Raw genomic sequence first — 21,015 nt, forward strand, 5'->3', positions numbered from 1 at the left:
CTAGGCTTGGTATTTTGTTTAACAAAGACAAGATTGCACAACAGCAATCCGGTATTGAAGGAAAGGATGCTGCCATCCCTTTGGAGGTGCCATGCTGCACTTCCCAGCCAGTATCCCACAAGAAGAGAAGACTGTCTCTCAGCAAGAAGTTATTTTTTGTTGTTAACTGTGTAACTATTCACAAGAAAGAGCTTACAAGCTCACTTAAGAAAGAACACACTCCATGGGACAGTCTTCTAGACTCTGAGGTCCAGCCTGCCTCACTTAGGCACTTGGCGCAGACCTACGCTGTACTGCCTACTGAAGCAGTCTTTCTATGCATGCCCCTACGCTGCCCGGTTATTCAGCAGAACAGTAGGTGCCTTTCCACATCCTCAGAGGAAATTCCTGTCTGCTAAGTTTAGATGCTGAAATTGAGCACACAGGATCTCCCTTTGGAAGGCTTCAAAGGCACTTTCCTCTCTGCAACAAGGGTACGTAGAATGCGGGCTTTTATTATCGGTGGACTGCTTTGCTAAATGTCTAATATTAAGGTACGTGTTAGATGCCTAAATGAAGAATAGGGCCTGCCTGTAAGGCACTATATTATAGACCAAGAAAGAAATGGACTGAGCGGAGTTGGTATAACTTGCTAATGTCTCTTCTCAGCTCAGCAGCTGTATGTGTGGTGTCTGTGACTGAGAATGAAGTGAAAAAGAAGACAAATTGCAGATCGCAGTCAAATTAGATTTTCCTAATAGGGCTTTTGAAATAAACTAACAGATTACTGTTTAAATAAAACCTGTAACAAGAATGAGTTGATGTTATATTATTAAATTTCTTAATTTAATTCTTAAGCTGCAGAGCCAGCCAAGTAATATTCAACACATTTACCTTCACAAACTGTGGAATGCATCGTGGAAAAGCTAAAAAAGCTTTTCATGGTTAGACCAATTCTTTAAGTGTTCAAGCAATATCAGTCACAGAGAACAGTATCTGCTTGCCAGTCATATGTTAGAAGTATTTGCTAGCACCCCATGCTTCCTCTTTCTATTAATTAGACAGAACCATTTAGTGCAAAATCATGAGGGGTTGTTTTATTTTTCTGGTTTATTATGTGTGCTATAAACTGAGAAAAAAATACTTAGCACTTCAGGGCCTGGTGTTGTAACTAGCAAATTCAAAATACGTGAGGCCTGTCTATCAAGCCATAGTGTCACTGGTGAAGAAACCTTGCCTTCCTTTATCAATCACCATCACAAGGGGAGCATGCTAATTACAGTGAGAGCCAACGCCTTGCCTTGCCCATAGGGAACTCCTGCTCTGCTTAAGGGGAATATAGGTTTGAGGTTACTCTGCTTGACTAGAAAATGAATTAGTGGATGTCTAGTGAAAACCCCCAAAAAATAGTTCCCCCTCAAACATGGCTTAGTTTCCTCTAAGCAAATAGGACATTGCTTTAGAAATGTCAGCGCTTTAGAAACGTCAGCGCTTTTGGCTACTGATGGCCAGGAAAACAAAGCAAAACTAAGTACTTTTAGATAAGACGTTTAAAATCTATCTACAATAAATTCTATAATAACAATGTCTAATGGCCTTTATTATATCCCTTCCTATTTAATAACATCCAGAATGCCTGTATTTTGAACCTCTCAGATAAAGTAATGTGTTTTGTGGGTCTAGCACAGGCTTCAGTGCCTGGAGGCTCTAGTTCTATTTCCAGCTCTGCTTCAGACCTACAGGGTGACCTTTACGCATAACCTCATTTTGCTCACCTATAAAATAGGGATATTAATACTTATTTACCTCACAGTTGGTTCCCTTCCAGCTGCTACAGTGACTGAGCAAGCTGATGCATCTACAGAATTGCTAATGTTCATGATAAACTTTTACTTTTTTTTAAACAAGCCATACAGACATTACATTAAGAAATTATTTGTCCATCCAGTGAGTAGAAGTACACAGAAAAATAATAGCAATGGAAAAACTGTTCAAAGCCCCTCACTAATTTCCTTTCAATGACACTGTCCTTCAGGAGAAATGTAGGTAGTTCCTATTTGACAGCAACTAGAAGGAACTTCTTGATGCTGTTTTCAGTCACAGAAAAATTCCATGTTTTTTGAGTGAAAGTCTAACCTGGTCTCCCTTTGAAGAGGATATAAAAACACTGCAAGCTTTGCAAGTAAATAAAGGGGAAGAAACAACTTCAATTTGAAACTTTACCTAATAATGAGGACGGAGAGAAAGAAAGGGAGAGAGGATCAGAGAGAGATGAGAGAGACAGCCATCTCTTCCTAAAGGTAAGGAAGCTACACAGAAGAGATGCTGGCAGGTATGCCAGCCCGCAGCTGGGGGGACACCCCCGCGGCACCGCCGAGGGCCGGTGCCTCCCTCGGCCAGGGAGCACCTCAGCAACACTCATCTCGCTCTGGGAATGTGATACTTACTCTTGTACTGCTCTGGCTATGGAGAGCGCTGTAGATCCAGTTTCATTAACGCTATCTAAGGTCACATTTGGCAGGTCGTCATCATCACTGTCACTTTTAATTTGTCTGGGAGATAGGCCTCGGGGGTCCATTTGTGCTGGAAAGAGACATATAATGGATTAATATGAGCGTGCTGAAATTAATCTCATCCCAGAACAACATAAGGGTGCACAACACATCTGCTCGCTGGGGCTGGATGGCACCGCTTTGTGCTGAGCTTCCCAAATCAGGTGGTGGATTCTCAAAGGCACCTAGCAGTGCTACAGCGAGGCGCGAGCATCTCCAGCGGCGTGTAGGCGTGCGAACACACACAGGCTACACCAACGCATTCGGCGGACCTGAAATAAAACTGTGTGTGTAATATTCATCAAAAACTCAGTTTATCCTCAAGTTACTTATTCTGGATGTCTTCAGAAAGCAAAGGGAAAGGGCTATGTCTGTTTTGCACAACACAGCACACTCAAGAGTAAATTTTACAGCAAAATTTCAGGAACAATCTTTGATTTCAACTGTCCATCATGAGATACCAGGCTGGGACCCATGTCACTCCAGTTAACTAAAAGTTAGGTGTCAAAAACCCCTCAGTTGTACTGATTTCTGACTCATTTCAACACCACTGTCAATCTCTGAAGGAACCTCCCCTCCACATTACATGTGGCAAAGCTGCTGCATGTAACTTCACACAGGCAACTAACTTTCTGGTGACTGATGTCAGCTAGGCTTAGGCAGATTTTTGTGAAAAGTCACATAGTCTCGGGTCTTAGGAACAGCCGAAGATCAGGAATTGCAGGATTGTTTCGTCCATCCACAGCTTACAGTATCCATATGGTATGGCAATGCGCTGGGTGCAGGCACCCAGGTGTTGGCAGCGGGGGGCTGCAGGCGTGGCCTCTGTGAGGAGAGGCCGGGGCTGCCCCATGCCGGACACAGCCAGGTCCAGCCGTCCCCAATGGACCCACCGCAGGGCACGGCTGAGCCCATCAGCCAAGGTGGTGGCACCTCGGGGAAAACGTGTTTAAGAAAGAGCAAAAAAACCGCCACGCAAGCAGAGCGAGGAAGAAAGTGTGCAAAACAGCCCTGCAGACACCAAGGTGAGAGGGGAAGGAGGAGAGGACGTGCTGTTCCGTGGTGGAGCAGAGATTCCCCTTCACCTGAAGAGACCACAGTGGAGCAGGGGAACAGCATGAGGAGGAAGGAACAGCAGAGAGGAGCTGTTACGGACTGACCACAGCTCCCATTCCCCATCCCCCTGAATGAAGGAGTTAAGTGGAGCCCGGAATAAAGGGGGCGGAGGGCAGGTTCTTACTGTCCTAATCTACTTCTAATTGGCAATAAACTAAATTAATTTTCTCCAAGTCAAGCCTGTTTTGCCCGTGACAGTAACTGGTGAGTGATCTCCATGTCTTTATCTCAGCCCATGAGCTCTTCCACCTTATTTTCTCCCCCATCCTGTCGAGGAGAGTGTGAGAGCAGCTGGGTGGGCATCTGGCAGCCAGCCAAGATCAACCCACCAGAGTTACATTTTGTGCCAAAAAGAGATGGGAAAGGAATGGAGGGCAGAAAGGTAGGCTACCTGCCTTCCCTTTTATCCTGGCTGCTGCCCTCCAAAGGGAAGTAAGCACAACCTGCATATGGGCAGGGGGAGGAAACCAAGAAATGGGTGTGAGGGGAACTATGAGGCACAAGGGTGCCTTGGGATAGTCCTGAGAGGAACTGGGGGTTGCTTGTGTCAGGGGACAGACCCAATGACAAACTTCAGAGGTGATGTAGAGAAAGAGACATTCCTCTTCAGCCATTAAATACCACACACGATTAGTAAGTGCTGAGAGACAGGGAAAGCAGCTGGAGTAGAGAGCAAAACTGGAGAGATGCCTGACACTGCGAAAGAGGAGCAGGAAGGGGAAGATAGGCAAACAGATTTGTTTAAATATGTGTTTGTTTTGTTTGGCCAGGTGAAATAGGGGAATCCAAGATTATTTATTTAAAAAACTAACTGTTAAGTTTGTTAGCTTGTGCTCTCCTGTATTGCAGTGTCAGATACAGGACAACTTCTGGGCCTTGCGACGTGCTTTTCAAGAAAAGTAACTGTCATTCCTACTCAGCTCAGGCTAACCACAGCCCTGGACAACAGGTATCACAGGCTCCCTTTAGAGATCATGAACAGTTCAGCAAGCCTATGGCTAGACAGCAGCTCCAAAAGTCACAGTTAAATTTCCATTTTGCCATGTTTCTTATGTTACCGTGTTCACTGACTCTAGAAAAGGGACTGAGTTACACTGAAGAATGAGAGGGCTGTAGATACTCCAGGAGCTGTGCAGCCATAAAAGTAGCACTGATGGATAGCTGGGCTCTCGAAAAGAAAGCCTTCCCCAAATGAGTTATGACTCAAGGGAAAGTTGGTCTTAAATTTTAATTTATGTCTTAGCTGTGAACCACCTCTGAGTAAAAGAACAGTGAGTGATTATAACTACCCTTCAGCTGCATTTTTTTATGTTTAAGAACTTCATAAAGAAAATACTATTAACATATGTTCAGTAAGCTGATGCAACAATCCCTTCTGGAAGCACAGTGCATTTACAGATGCACAGTGTGACTTCTCTTAGCTTTCTACTAGCACAGGTTAGGAGCCTCAGTAATGCTGGCTACATTTGGACTGCTTATTATTTCTTAATGTGTGGTAAAGAAAACACCTTTTGGTTATCAAAGCAGAGACTGTTGACAATGAACAATGACCTACATGAGACAACCATACAGCAACTTAGAAATTGTTCCAAACATTTAATTGTTTCAGGTAGAATGAGCACCATTCTGACTGTGCTTCTTAAAATCACAACTTACACATGATGGTATTCAATGCATATCTGAGCATTAGGGATAATCTAGTACTTGACTTAAGAGCAACTGAACCACCTAGTCAGCTGATTTAGTCCCAGAAGACTATTTGGAAAGAAGTGCTATTTTTGAGGATGTCTTGTTCCCTAATGTTCCTTCTTCAAAGCAACTTTAAGTATGAGATTATTATTACTTATTTCATTACTTCTTCAGTTTTTTTTAAAGTGAATCTCAGTACAAGAAGTTACATGTTTGTATCTGCCCAGTATTGAAATGCTGCTATATGTGATGCTTTTATGAAAGCTAATGTTTGTAAATAAAATTAAAATTGTAACAAAAAACTATGTATTCGATACTTTGTATTAATGGTGGCTTAATCTGATTTCCACTGCAGCAGAAGTTTTAAGGAGCTAGCTCAGAAACTTTCTTAATGTTTAAACCTAAGCCTAACTTGAAATCACGAAAGTTGTCACATAATCTAGTCTGTAATACAGTTATTATACACAAATTTTGATTACTTAAGTGTGAATACACCTACATAAAGAGACAGTATCAATGTGTATGAAAAATCTTACATACTTTTGTTCCTTATAAGACATGCTGTTTCATTATTATTGCAGATTGTCAGCTCTTAAGATATAATTGAGACTGCTATGGTATTTGGTGTTGTTTTTAGATTACCAGAGGAATGTGCTAGGATGAAAACTCTCAATTACATTAAAATGCTACCTTCTTTTTGTTTCTGCTCAGCAAGGTAAATCCTATTCTGTATACTCCTACCATAGCCATGAAGTTGCCAATGGGGTTGTGCTTTTGCACCTAGGGACAATTTGGCCCACTGGGCACGGTTTGCCCCACCAGACGCCAACGTTTGAGCACATCACGAGGTGTTGTGACACTTGAGCATGGTGAGAACAAAAGGCGAGGAATGGAAACGTATCAGTGGGCAAATTCAAAGGTGGGCAATTCAAGGACATTTTTTGTTATATTTTTGCAGTGAACCTAACTAAAGATGATAATTAAATGAGAGAATGATGTAGGGATCATTCCCTTATTTTTTAATGTCGGCCCACATATACACCCCTTTTTGTCCCCTCCTCCGTTTGTGACGTCTTCTCAGCTTGCAGACTTGGGTGGCCGAGGCGCTGGGGAGCCGAGGGAGCTAACCGGGAGGCTGAACTGCACCGCTGCCAGCTGGTGTAAACTGCCCTGCTTTCTCATCAGCGTGGCTGCAGCTGCTGCGGGGAAAAACAGCCTTTAAAGTTATTCTCCTCCCCCAAATGAGCCATGTGAATAACCAACTGGCCAAAAGCCTAACAGATATCTCCTCCTCACCACCCACTACAGTGTGCAGTACAGAATTTTTATACATTCAGAGTTCATGACTCCTACTTATGTCAACAGCTTTGACTTTCTGTCGGACATCTAAGAACAACTGTCGAACTGCTGGCACCAAGGTTTATAAATACCAGCAGCAGTTCATAAACACTGAATTAAGAGTAATTATTGGCCTAACGAACATCAAACTGGAAAGAATGAAGAGATGCTGGCAAGAGATAGTTTAGCAAATGAGATAAAAAAGGTGGAGGACAAGTGAGGAATGGCATGTGATTGGCAAGCAAGGTGGAGGAGAGCCCACAAAACATGCTAGTGCATTTTAACCTCCCTTCGTGCTGTACCTTGCTCTGACAACCAAGCCTTTCCTTGAACTTAGGACCATGGGTCCAGAAGGGACTCGGCTGGGTCACTGAATCGAGTCCTCCCTATCACAGGCAGACACATTTCATTAATAAAGCTCAAGCCTTAAAAATGAGCTGGTTTTCTTGCCCTTGCTACTCCTCTTGAAAAGCAAGATTTGTCCGACAGAGCTATCCAGTGGTTTTGTGAAGTGTGAATGAGACTAAGGCGAGGCAAGCAAAAAGAAACGAGTGAGAGACTACTTTCGTGGGACAAAGGTGTCATTGAAGGAGTGCACAGGAGCTACAGCAGCAAGCTGTTAGCACGCCACGCTGAAAAGACTGGCGAGCCAGGGGAGTTATTTAAGAACGTCTGCAAGTACTGAAGGCTGCAAGCGGCCACGTCGCTTTCCATCCTTGTTAGCCTCCAGAAACAATGATCCTTTTTGCTAAGGAAAGTACAGAGAACTGCTCTTGATGCATGTACATATATGCAATCACTTCTCAATCGCCCCTTTGCCAAACTGCAGCAAAAAGGAGTTTCCCTTCGGGCAGTATGAGCAAATTCACTCTCTGCACTTGTTTTAAGGTAAGATGTGCAAACGGGTCTCACGTAAGGCTCATACCAGCCTGTAAATACTCTAATACAATTAATATTGTATCTGCCAACTGTCAGTTGCCAGTAGGAAAAAATCTGATCTGGATCAGATAGAAGCTTGCTTCTATTTCTATCAAACTAAAGTTTCTGGCTTTAAAATTTATGCTGGCTGTGGGGGCCAGACAATACCTGATTCCGCTTCTCAGGACAAAATTGCTCCTTTTACAGCGCCGGAACAGATTTAAACTTGCACAGCAACTTTCTAATAAGCACTGATTGAATTTGTGCTTTCTGGCACACGGCTGCATGGTGTACAGGATGAGCCATGTCATGGAAGCAGAGTCTCTGGGAAGAAGGCAGCCTGCCGCCTGCTAAGGGCAGACGAACCCCTCGGAACAGGATGCAGCCTCCACCTTTCCAGGGAATAACCTGAGCCCAGGGCCACGCCATCAGGGTATTTTTCTCCTTCTCCACTCTCTAAACCGGTGCTCCTGTCCAGATCGGGGCAACTCTTGGGAAGGGGGGACTGCAGATTTAAATGTCTCCAGGCTGAGAAGAGCCCAGCACGCCTCCTCTTGCTACTCACACATGTGCTGGTTTTACTAGGCTGTTGGGTAAACGCTATCTCCTGTCTGTCATATTGGGGTGGAGCCCGAATATGTCCTCATCGCTTTGCTTCTTTCCAGCAGCGATTATTTAGGGATACGAAGCTCAAGTGCTCTGACCTTGTCGGGCAAGGCCAAGCGCCATCAGAAATCCTGCAGTTATTTGCCTGTAGGTGGCCTGAATCTGGGCCCTTCTCGGCGTGTAAAGGGCCATACGCTGACATACTGCTATCACCGCTGGCAGTTTTCCGTTACCGCAACCTGATTTATTTTCTACAGTCAAAATTCCTGCAAGTGAAAGAGATGAAAACTCATCCCATCAGTAGGCTCATGAAGACCCACTAGAAGTAATTTCATGTCTACAATCTTTGATTTAAAGGCAAATATGAGCCCCTTGGGTTAAAGATGAATGAAATATTTAAGAGCAGGAGAAAACTAAGTAACCACCAGGAGTTTTGCCTCTCTTTATAGCTAAGCCACGTAGTATTAACTAATGCCGAAATGACTCATTATGAGATGATTCTTGCTGGTGTGAAAGCAGAGAGAGAAAATTTCAGCATCCTGAAATATTGAAGCCTCTGGCTCACTTTATCTTAAAACCTCAGTTTTCTGCATTAAATTAACTAACTTCTCTGCTAACAACTTTGTAAACATACATACATGTAGGCCTGCTGATATACCACATCATAATAAAAACTGAAGAGTTGCTCTCTTAAATAATTAAAAATCTATTTCTGCTTTTTGAAAGGATTTCCAAATTCAGAGTCCCTTCGCTTTTGTTTCACACATTAAACTCCCCACCCTGCTTTCTCTGAAGGATGCCTAATATTCAACCTGCTAATCAAAACGATTGCTCATGATGGGATTTCCAAGCAGCCCTGACATCCACCCACTAGACTTGCCAGCCACAAGAAGGGTTACACAGGTTTGCAGCGGGGAGGGTAATGCCACGGCCCGTGCTAGGTGAGACGCCAGCCTGGATGGTGGGGAGGCCCCTCTGGGCTTGCTATCTCTGATCCACGCCCAGGGGACGTGTTTGCTCTCGCAAACATAGCCACAGATTTTTATTGCAATGGAAGTTTAAATTATGCAGAAACGTGAGGTACCTCAAACAAGCCAGAAAGAGTCATGCTTGCTGTTGCCAAATGTCTGTCTTAGAAGCTCCTCGCCAGTTGCTTCCAGTGCATGCTGGCATACAGCAGCTAAAAGAAGATTATCTCTGGCTGCAAGCAACAGTCGTTTTGCACTAACCTCCATCAGGAATGGAAAACCAAATACTACCCGACACTCCAAAACTTTACACTTACAAGAATCTCCTTAGTACTGCTGTTACACACATGTGCGTCCATGTGTCTGCAGAGCTGGAAGGACTGAAGTAACAAAGCGACATTCGTTGCCAAACTCCCAGAAGGATGATACTGGAAAATACGGTTAAGAAAATTATATGGCACTTGTGCTTTAGCACAACATGCTACAATCTGCCAGTGTCAGAAATGCTGTGGAAGATGTAGCTTGAACCTAATAATAATAGTCTGCCAGTCACAATGACCCCAGGACCCAATGGCACCTAACTGTACATTTCCATCAGCCCCCAGCCTCTCCGAGAGCCCTGGACATCAGGACCTGGGTGACACTGGGAAGGGAAGGAAGAGCCTCTCACCTCCTGTCTTCAGGCACCTGTGTTGCAAATACAATTGCCCCAACCCTCCCATACAGCCAGCGGAGGCAGATGGGTACCTTTCAGGGGTGCTGAGCCCACCCGCCTCTGTGCACCGCACGGGGAATTCGGTGGTGTGACCCCCCCTCCTTCTCTGGCCAGGTGCTGGGGTACCAGCCCTAGCAGAGGAAGGTGGCTCAGTGCCCTGTTGAGCCACTGCGGACCCGCTGCTTGCTGGGAAGGGGAGGAGAAGAGCCTTTGCCATGCGACTCTGTCATGCCTTGGTTTTCTGGGAAAGGAGCACACAAGTGTCTGGGGGACCTCAGTAAGTGCCTGAAGATGGGACAACAGCAACAGCACTGCACGGCCTCGCTTGCTCCTGCTCTCTCCCCGCCTGCCACCATTCGCTTACGGCCACAGAGGCTCTCGGTCCCCAGCAGCGACGCTGAAGAAAATGATCTTTGGCCTCAGGGCCCTAGTGGGCAAATTGGGAAGAGGAGTAATTCACAGGGGGACACGGTAATCATCATAAAAACCAATAATCTGCCAACAGCTGTGAATATTGTAGTGTCTAAACCCTAACTCTGGTCTCTGTATTTGGCATACGACACAGTTCAGTACCTGAAATATTGCAAGAAGCAAATTGCTGGCCAACAGTGACTTCTTTTGCTCTTTCTTAAACTGCCACTGTGTCAAATACGTCCGATAAAAAAAACACATCTGGGTGGACCAAACGCCAAGTAGAGGGACCGACTCATCTCCGTCCTTCTCAGTTACTCTTGGAAAATAGGTTTTACAACTGTGTAACCCCAGCCTCACGCTGTAGCTTGACATCTGGCTCCAGACCGCGAGCGGACACGAGCGAACATCCCCCTTCTTGGCAGGTTTACAGAGAACAGGAGCCCCACACCGAGTCCCCCAGCAGGAGAACGCCAAAGGAGAACATCACAGGTGCCACTGCGCATTTTGAATGGTGCAAGCAACACTTCCCAATGCAGATGTGCACCAACTATTTAAAACAAAGCTCTCAGAGATTAAGTGTTATACTGGGGTTTCAGAAAACCGAATCCTGTTTTTATGGACCTAACAAATGCAGTCATTGTGGGAACGATGGCATTCATGATTTTCTCCTCCTAAGCTGGTCCATACTATATGAAGCACATATATGGCATTTTTCTTCCCGTTTAAAGTTCATTATAAGCTCTTTATGCATTGGAAAACGCACCTATCAGATTTTCAATCAAAACAGCTTGGTGTCTGGTAGGGGCAGCAGAATTGGTCGATTTATTTCATAAAACTTTATGTACAAAGCAGCAGTATCCATGAACTTAATGGTCAGAATATAGAGTCTACAGGGGTAATTTTTATTACAATTTATAGCAAGATTACCCATACTCCACAGTTTTTGGATTTTATTGAGATTTTATGGGACTACATAGCTAGAGCAGTTAACTGCACCCAGCATAGCTATGGTTCACAGAGAATGGGAATTGGCACAGAACACACAGTGTAACTAATCTACCGGAGAATATTAATTGCTATGATCCGATCACAGGCAATATTTAAAATCATTTCACCAGTCAAATAACTTGCCATAAACCTGTAAAAGAATAGCTGTGTGGAGAAATACAAAGGTGAGAGTGATTGCATGGATGTAATATATGCACATATTTAAGCATCTCTGTCATTGGGTTGTATACATAAACATACAACACTATTTTTTTAAGCAAAAGACTTTTCTCTTTCTAAGCTATTTGAATGCCATGAGACTTCATCTACACAGAAAACAAAGTACTGAGACTACTGAGATTTATATCTCACTGAGCATCCAATATACAAATACTCCATCATCAAATGTAAACAAGGAAAACAATAAGGACAGAGTATATTTAATATTAAATAAAATATTGCAAAGCCACTACAAACAGTAGCAGATTGCAAATTACATACTGCAACATTCTAGAAGTATTTTAGACACCAGAAAGTTTCCAGCAGGTTGGTCCAAGGCACAATAAAATCCAAGGCAGGGATAAAATAAATGAGAAGTTTTATGCATGTGTTTCCACTGGATCCAAATTTGTGGGCTAAAAGCAATTAGATCAAAGCTGAGCCCTGGTGAGAGTACAGAGCTGAAGGACCAGAGGCATTCTTTGCGTGGAAGAGAAGGAATTAACAGCTTCCAAAAGGTGCAGGGACTCCGGATATGTTAAAATGGACTTCCTCATCCTCCTTACACTGGGCTTCACCAATGAAGTTGGAATACACACCTCCCTCATTCCCTTCCCCAAACCTGCTCCTAGTTAAAAACATACATGATGTTAAATCCACTGTTGATAAATCTTAGAAGTGCATGTGCTTCTGTAGTGGAAAAACCTAAGCATGTCACTAGTGAGTTGCCAGAAATATGACTTGTCTGGAAATTTAAGTAGAAGACTGTTTATGGGACTCCCCATCGTCAACCCAAGCTACTTTGTCTTCAAGCAACCTCATTCTCAATTTCGAATACCACAGCATATCTTGTAACCTGTGTTTTAACTCTCCATTCTGGCAAGAATTACTATTTACTCTAGTTTTTAAATATATGCACCATCTCCAGTAACACAGGTCCCACCCTGAATGCAAGCCTCTCCTCTGCCTGCTTCTCTTCCTCGCTTGCCATTGCCAACCTGCTTCTCTTTTCCAAGAATCACTAATATTTCTTCCAGACAAACCAAGCAAACAGGGGGAGAGAGATTCAACATTTTGGAAGGTGGAGGCAGACAGGTTGGAATACACACAGCTGCAAAAGATTTTTGTGCATAACAACAAAAAAATTACAGCTAAAGAAGAAACTCTCCACCTCAATGCAACTCAAATCCAAAATAACCATCTACTAAAATGTAGAAAGGATAATCACTTCACATGAAATAAAAAAGGCAACATTACTGGTTTTAATTAAGAGTCTCTTCCATAGCATAATTTATACAAACAGACCATATAATCTGACCTTTAAACATATGGAATGGTTCTCTGAATTTCTAAATTTGTACTACAAATTGAGTTTACTTTTGTGGAATAAACTTTACAATAGGCAGAAATAACAGGCTGTACTTTAAAAAAAACCCAAGGGCAGTGGATAATGTAATCTAGTGGTATTACCTGTTTTAAGTTGCAGAAAAATCGGTAGCAAAAGGTGCCGCATTTACTGCTTATTAATGTATCCACAGTGAAGAATATGGCATGTGTAAACTATGAAAAGACACAATATGTGTATTTTTGCTAGGTCTATACACAGACATAGTAACATAAAAATAGTCCACACCAATGTCATTATGGATGTTTATGTACACGGGAAGTGGATGAAGTTCAGTTGGCAAATTTAAATTTATAATGTTCCGATTGCTGGATTTTGCAAGTGGTTGTGTCTTCTGAAAACTTTAAAACCCGTAAGAGTGAGAACCCAAAAACTTGAATCCAAAACCTCAGAAATATCAAAGTTGCACAGGTGCTTGGTGCACCATCATGAAGAGGGAGCTTCTAGAAGGCCCTTCAATGAATGGAGTAACTCTTCTCAACTACAGAAAACAATTTTTAAGGATATTATCTTTGTCGAAATCTGCTGCTAGAGGGACATGATTTGCCAGTAATATTCATGGATATCTTCTGAAAGCAAAGCAGTAGAAAGACTCAGGCTAATGGGACCAGAGTTCGTAGGGGAACGTGTTGCTGCCATGGCGGGCCCTTTCACTCCCGTCTGTTCGAGCCTCTCCTTGTTCCCCTTCACCCTGCCCAGATCTCTTTTCTACCCTCATTTTACTTCTTCCCCCTCCTCTGTCTCCAACCCTTTCCCACTTTTCCTCCTGAACATGTTCACACATCTGTAGCCATCTCACCACCTCTCCTTTTCTCCCTCCTTTCCCTCCAATCCTGCCCCCCTCCCCACTGTCCAGCCCCTTCCAACCTCCCCCTTGCCTTTTCCTAGCCACAATTTTTTTTTGCCTTACCCTTTAAGGGGACTCTTTATTTTTTTCAAATCTCTGAACTTGGCTTGATTTCCGCAAGTGCTTATAAAGACAAAAAACAAGGACAATGGTCCAAACCAAACTTGAGGTTCATGGCACAAGACCACAGAGGTTCTAGAGTTTTTCACCAAAAAAAACTGGAATAAATTTTTCAACATGGAAAATGCTACATTTTTTTCTCTACGCTCAGTCTCAGGAAGAGTGGAATAGTTTTTTTTTGAAACTTTCCTCAAAAAGAAAGAAAAAAAGAAAAAAGAAATAGCCTGAGGCAGACATGCAGCATGGAAAATGTTAGCCTAAATGGTTAACATATAGACAGACTTTCAGCAACTGAAGACAGGGTTTTAAGGGAAACCACTGGGCAACCTTATCTATAGGTGCTGCTGCCTGCTCTGCCTCTAATTACACCTTTTAGCAATCCTCACCATTGCTGAACAGGGAGGAAAAAAGGTGAGGAAAGAGTTTTTCATGGGATTTTAATGCTCTGGAATACTTTAATGTATAATAATGTCTAGTGGTCACCACCTAGTCCACACAGAAAAAAAATCTCCCAAGTGCTTTTTAAGGCTTTGGATGACAAGACAACAGTGGTGGCCACCGAATGAAGCGAACTTCGTCTCTTTGCCACGTTGCAGGGGGTGGCAGAGGGTGCAGCCCGGACCTGCGGTGACCACAGGGACTTGTGCCTGGCTCCCCTCCGTGCCCCGACAGCCCTAACACGTTACCATGCTTTGTGCATATGAAATAACACGAGGATTAGGTTGTAGGGGGCAACTTGCACAGCTGGGCTGGCGGTGCAGGGGCAGCACACAGAGACCCCCACTTTAGGGGTCTCCCCGGGGTGCCTCCTCCCCAGTGGCAGTGAAGTACCTCCTCCCCATCACGGGGATGTCTGGAGGGGAAGGTCCATGGTCCGCAGGGGAGCCTGCATGTACCTCCGTCTGTGTGCGCACATATGTGAGCGTTGTGGGATTACAGAACAGTGTTAGAAATTTTTAGGAATTTAGTAAGATTTTGTAAACGGCTAGTGTTGTATTACCGATACTGAACATATTTGAGGACATGGTTTAGTGGTGGACTTGGCAGTGATGGGTTAACGGTTGGACTCGGTGATCTTAGGGGTCTTTTCCAACCTTAACGATTCTATGATTCTATATTGTCTACTGATTACCTTCTAATTATGTGTTGTTAATAAATTCTTAAAAATGCTTTGATGCTGATTTTGATTTACACTAGGTGAACTGAGAGGTTTTTATCCTGCAAAAACCATCAATCTGACAGAAGGGTGCTTTTGTAGCACGATACCCCCATCTCCCGTTGCCCCCCTCGGGGCATAGCACGTGGCACAGGACCTGACGGGATGCTGCCAGCACCTCGTATATACAAGAGCTAATTCTCTGCAAACCCATCTGATTTTCAATGCTTCAGAAAGGGTTTAATTTAACGGGAAACCTTGCAAGTAAGAAAATAGGAGAGAGGAGGCAGGACAGAGAGCAGAAATGAGCAGCACATTGGGAGGCAGAAAAGGAGATTTGAGACTCTCCTGCAGGAAGGTGTGATGGAGAACGCCAGTATGAACGACGCCACGGAGAAGGATGCGCAGCAGTAGAGGAGGACATGACAGTAGGGGTTAGAAATATTAACAGATAAGGAGGGAGAGATGAAGCTGAGCTACTGAAACTGGCACTCAAAGAACAGTCAGCAAGATTGGAAGGACTACAAAAACCAGAAAAATAGAAAAAGAGGGGGAAACAGAAGAGGAGGTAGTGATTTCTTGTGCTGGAGGGAAGAGAGAATTCCAACAGAACATGAAGAAAAAAGTATTTGCTTGAACTGCCTAGAAAAGCAGCTGCCTGGGAGGACAGTTTTGACTGAGAGAGAGGGAGGTGGACTGCATGGTTCCTGGGAAGCGTCAGGGGAAGCAGAAAGCTACCCGAGCAAGAGCAAAATGCCTGAAGGCAGGATTAGAGGGGTGGTGGTGGCCTGAGAAGGCTTTGCATTAAAATTAAAAACGAAATGGTTCTAGTCAAGCATGGAACGAAAAGGAAAATTCAACATGAGGAAAATAAAACTGGGAATAACAAGGAAAAAAAACCTTTCTCTGTATCCTGTTTCTTGCATTTTTCCTCTAAGTACATATATCTAGAAAACCAGGAGAGGTCTGAACTTAAGTCTAATGTAATTTTCATTAATTTTAGCACTGAAAGTATCTGTTCGGGAAAGTACCTAAGTCTCATTTGAGTGAAAAGGACTAGGATACAGGTGAACGTAAAATATAACTTCAAGTGCTTCCCAACCACACCCCTGGATCATCAACATGGTCTCTGATTTAGCCCTAAAGCAGCAACGACAGAGAGATTATGGGACAAATGCTGCCAGTGCTATCTGCAGATTGACTTTGTTTCAGCATGCTTATTTTTTTGTTTCTGAAAATGATGAAGTCATGTAAAAGTTGAAAGTAGTGACTCTAGATGATACTGAAACTGCATTTCTCCTTCAGCTGGTAGAGGATTAGCAACCAATTCAGCCTGACAGCAATGTCCTGTTGGCATCTGTGTACATTTATTTCTTGTTTTCAGCATGAAAGCTGACCACTGAAGGGAAGTTAGTCTATGCACATATGAAATTTATTTAATAAGTCAATTTATGCAACATCATTGCATTGTATTATTTATATTGTTTTACATTAAAGAAAGAAAAACACACTCCAGCAAAAGCTGACAAAAGAAGATTACCTAGAGTGGACTGTTGCCCATTATTCTTTTATTATATTTATTCAAATGAATCTGAACATTTATATCAAAAGAATTAGTGATAGCAAAATGGGTACAACTGATGAGGAAAAAAAATTAAAGAACGCTTAATCCTTTTTCTTTAGCTGTACATTAATAAGTGCTGCAGGGCTGGTTAATGGTCTCTGCCAATAATAGCACAAAGGCAATATTGTCAGGGCAGCTCAGGAGGCCTGGAGCTCGTGGGCTGAAATCCCTATGGCACATTAAATTCTGGAATTTTGTTGACGAAACTGGGGTAGCAAAGTTCCAGTTTTACAAGATCAGGAGATGCTTCCTATAGAGGAGACTACTATCAGAGCCAACTAGCACCTTTGAAAAGAAAACAAACGGGAAAAATTCTGGATGAGTTCAAGGTCAGGTGCAGCTCAAAGCTCCAAAATCAAAATACAGACTAAAACTTTCCTTTTTCTTTTTTTTTCCCAGACAACATGGTGAAAAGTTCTGCTTTCATTCATCGTTTCTTGACGTAACGGTACAAAGTCCTAAAATTACATCACTACATCACAGTGTGAAGTGCAATAAAACTTCTTAAACCGTCATTTTGAGGCTTAAAACAAAACCCAGATCAGCTGTGAGCTCATTTGCTATGTCCAAGCCTGTTGAGAGGGCACAGTCCACACTCGGGTACTGAGGAGATGGGAGGAGAACCAAAGATTTATGGACAACAGGATGCTACTAAACATCAGAATGACCCATCACTGTAGTCCTGTAGAATAATACACAGTCACCAGTATATCAAAAACAGACATGAGAGTTGAAGAAAAATGGTCTTTTAGTTGTAGAGACCCGTTCATTACACAATTAGGTACACAAGAGATGTTATAAAATGTATTACTAAACGCCCTGTAGTCTCATAAGCCCTAAAGTAAGGTTATCTGTCAGTACCCTCCCTTTCCGCCTCAAGCAATACCTAATTTCAGGGGAGAATTAGCCATATTTTATTCACTCACACACGATGAACCTTGAAATGAGTCTCTCATTCCCTTCCTCATGTTCCCATCTCTGTCACTAATGCGTTCTTTATAAAGCTATGCTTTTCAAAGTATCTGGGCACATCTGTTTTCTCTTTTCTTCCTCCACCCATCATGTCACCATCTCTAACAAGTTTTTGCTCCCTCAGTAACTGTTCTGTTCTCATTTTTTCTTGCTCTCCAGGTCCCCTTTCTGTGTTCTTTGGACGCCTCTCCAAGAGTGTATCTGTCCTTCTGGCATGTGCTTTCTTCCTCCCTTCACACCTCCACGTGCCTCTCGGGTCCTGTGTCTGCAAAACTCATTCCCAACATATACACTCCGTGTGGCTTCCTTCCCTTCTGCTGTTTAATCTGGAAGAAGAAACCTAACTCAAAGTATTGCACTGCCACTCCTTGAGCTTAATAGAACCTACCTCTCCGCATCTGCTACCACTCTTTGCTCCAAAAGCCTTTCCTTCTCACGTTCCTACAGCCCAACGATTGCTTTCTCTTTGTATGGAAACAATGTCTCTGACATTCTTTCCCTTGCCAAATCTGTATCATCTGGTGAGTTTTCCATGTTTACCAATGATGTCTTATATATCGTCATTATTCCGTTGCCCTTTTTCTTCAGCTTCCGGGGAGGATTTATTCCTCTTAGGAAAAAACTTGCCAGGAGTTGTCTGAGCATCTAACACCTCTGCTGACCTCAATCACTTTAAGAATACTTATTTATTTCAAAGACCATCTGGGATAAGACTTTTAAAGGTTCCTCCCGATAGTGTAAGTTATGTGTCTCTTCAGCAATCGACCCCGTAAGTTTCTAAGCTAACAGTTTTATAACTTTGTTACATTTTTCCTCATACAAGAGCAATTTTAGAGATGCACAAAACTGGTTCCACCTTACCTTTGACGTGGCTTCTCCCATCCTCCAACAGTGGTACTACTATAGTGTTGTTCATATTCCCAGGTGATCTCACAGCTGTATAGACAACAGGTACCGACTGTACCACCACGGGGATACGGTGCACGTGACTCATTTTGTTGGACTGCAAGTTCATGGGGCTTGAAGGTGGTACTGGATGGATAATGTGCAAAAACTGCTGGCCTCCAACACCAGACGCAGAGGCCACAAGAGGACCTGGAGTTAATACTGACGGTACAGATGCTGCTGAGGATACCGATGTTATTACTGTGGGTGATGAAGCTGGCCGACTAGAAGAAGAAGAAGTAGAAGTAGAAGAAGGGGAGGAGGCTGATGCTGTCATGGAAACTGGTGAAGATGAAGCTGTTGTAGGGGACGACCTGGCTTTGTTTATTGACAAGTCCACTGGTTCAGTCTGTGTTTGGAAATGGTCTGTAGATAATGAATCCTCCACGGGGTCTGCCTTCATATTGTTTAGTAACAAGGGTACAGCTTCCATATCTGGGTAGTTGTGGACGTTTGGAGACTGCTGAGGAAGGACAAAGGGACATAGTTACATATGTGGCTAAAGATGACCTGCACACCAAATTGCTAACACATATCACACAACTTGGTCATGAAAGCCACAGGATTTGTTTCCTTTTCTTGTGTCAGTTCATAATTTTAAAGGCCAGATTATGCTAGAAAGCACAGACATGTTCAGTTTGAACAGGATATTAAAAAAAAGTTCTACTCCCATTTCTTAGAAGGTGGCAGGATTAACTCTACAAAATCATTCTGTTTCTTTGCACTATGCAAAGTCATCAGTGACAAAAATTTTACGATTTCCACAGGTAGCCACTATTTATATTCACAGGACATTTCTTCCCAACATCTAACTTGAAGCTACAGCATTACTCTCTTGTGTCATCTGCAATGGACATGAAGAAAAACTGGTCACCACCATTTTTCAAACAACTTTCTGCATGCTTGAAGACTGTAATTTCCCCTTACTTGTCTACCTTCTTCTAGACTAGGCAGATCTTGCTGCTTCTTTCTGTCACGTCACCTTTAAAAGAACAAGCCTTAGCACTCTTGTTTGCTCTTTGCAGCAATCTTTGTAGTCTTCTCCATATCGCTTTTCAGAAGGCGGTGCCTTACACTAAACACAGTCCTTCAGTTCAGTGTTTGACGTTTTGCATTCTGCACGGTTACTGATAATGAACTTACAGGTCAGTACAGAGCCCCACGTTTGTATGGTTGTCCTGCTACAGGCAGCAATAGCTACAGCGATTCATTATTCCGAATTAGCACACTAGATAGCCTTCCCCATTGTTATAATTTTTTTTTTTTTAATTTTTCCATACTAATTAAGAACAATTTTTTCTGGCTTTGCAAAGTAATTTTATGCTTTAGACCAACTCTTTCAAAGCTGGTTGGTCTAAATTTATTCTAGACTGGTGCCGTCTGCTATTTTTATAGTCTTATTCCTTATTTCCATCATCAAAGAGGTTAATAGAATTTTTGAATAATGCTAGGTCAAAGATAGATCCCTGGAGAAGCTCATTTGATATATCTTTCCTTTTTGACAGTACATCATTAATAACTACTCTTTAAAAATGTTTTTTCAAGTAATTTTCAATAGGCAGAGCAAGGAAGGAAATGCCCATCGATAACCTGGTACTAAGACAAAGCACAGCTCTTGGCTCCTCAGCTAAGTACCTCCATGGCACTGCACTGCAGCAGAGCTTCTTTACCGGCACACACACGCCGTTATGTGCTGTAGTATGGAAAACCAACCTCAATAAAAAACATTTGCCAAGCTACTTCAAAACTCACTTGACCCAAAGCAATTATTCCATATACAGATTTAACAAGCAATCTTTTTATGGTACCTAAGCAGCTCTAAATTCATTCTCTCGATCTCTAGATTATAGTATTTACTAAGTATCTAAAAATATTAAGTCAGAAATATTTAAGCCACAAGTATTTTCATTTGTCTACTCTAAATAAGCTAACAATCAAGAAAGCTGTGAATTCACTTTGGGATTTTTATAATCAACTATGTTAAATATTTTCATGGAGAACCCTCCTGGTTTTGAGTCAGAGCCAAATTCCATCACAGAATGGAGTTCTATTGCAAAGGGAAAATAGAAACACTAATATTAAAAATTGTAATAGTAACAGCCTAAGTGGATATTATCCCTGGCATGCTGAAAGATGAGATGTTCTAGCAGATCCCATCTATTCGGCTGATTTAGACTGGTTCTTGGATCTGACATTTTCCCCCATTTGAAAGCAAGGACATATCTGGAACAGTGAGTCTCCTCCTCTATTCATACACAAATCAACTTAAAACAAAGGGACCCCAATTCATCCGGCTCCTGAACCCTGCTGTTCTGCTGTAATACAAATAACAAAAGAAAAAATCCCTTTATAAAGACAATGGGAAGTTCTCCTGCTAAGAAAGAACACAGAGTGAAGAACAGGTCACTTTTCAAAGCGCATAACCAGCTACGAGTGACAAGGTTA

General features: G+C 42.7%; 1 protein-coding gene across 1 annotated transcript in view; it reads right to left on the minus strand.

Annotated features, from left to right (window-relative positions):
• Positions 1 to 21,015, minus strand: part of KLF12 (KLF transcription factor 12) — a 180,592-nt gene that overhangs the window by 68,728 nt on the left and 90,849 nt on the right. Inside the window, exons 4-5 of the mRNA XM_082337900.1 lie at positions 18,487 to 19,030; positions 2,427 to 2,562 (exon numbers count right to left, since the gene is read on the minus strand). Coding sequence (XP_082194026.1) covers positions 2,427 to 2,562; positions 18,487 to 19,030 — 680 coding nt within the window. The remainder of the gene's footprint in view (positions 1 to 2,426; positions 2,563 to 18,486; positions 19,031 to 21,015) is intronic.

The sequence above is a fragment of the Platalea leucorodia genome (assembly GCF_965183815.1).
Source record: "Platalea leucorodia genome assembly, chromosome: 2".
Lineage (NCBI taxonomy): Eukaryota > Metazoa > Chordata > Aves > Pelecaniformes > Threskiornithidae > Platalea > Platalea leucorodia.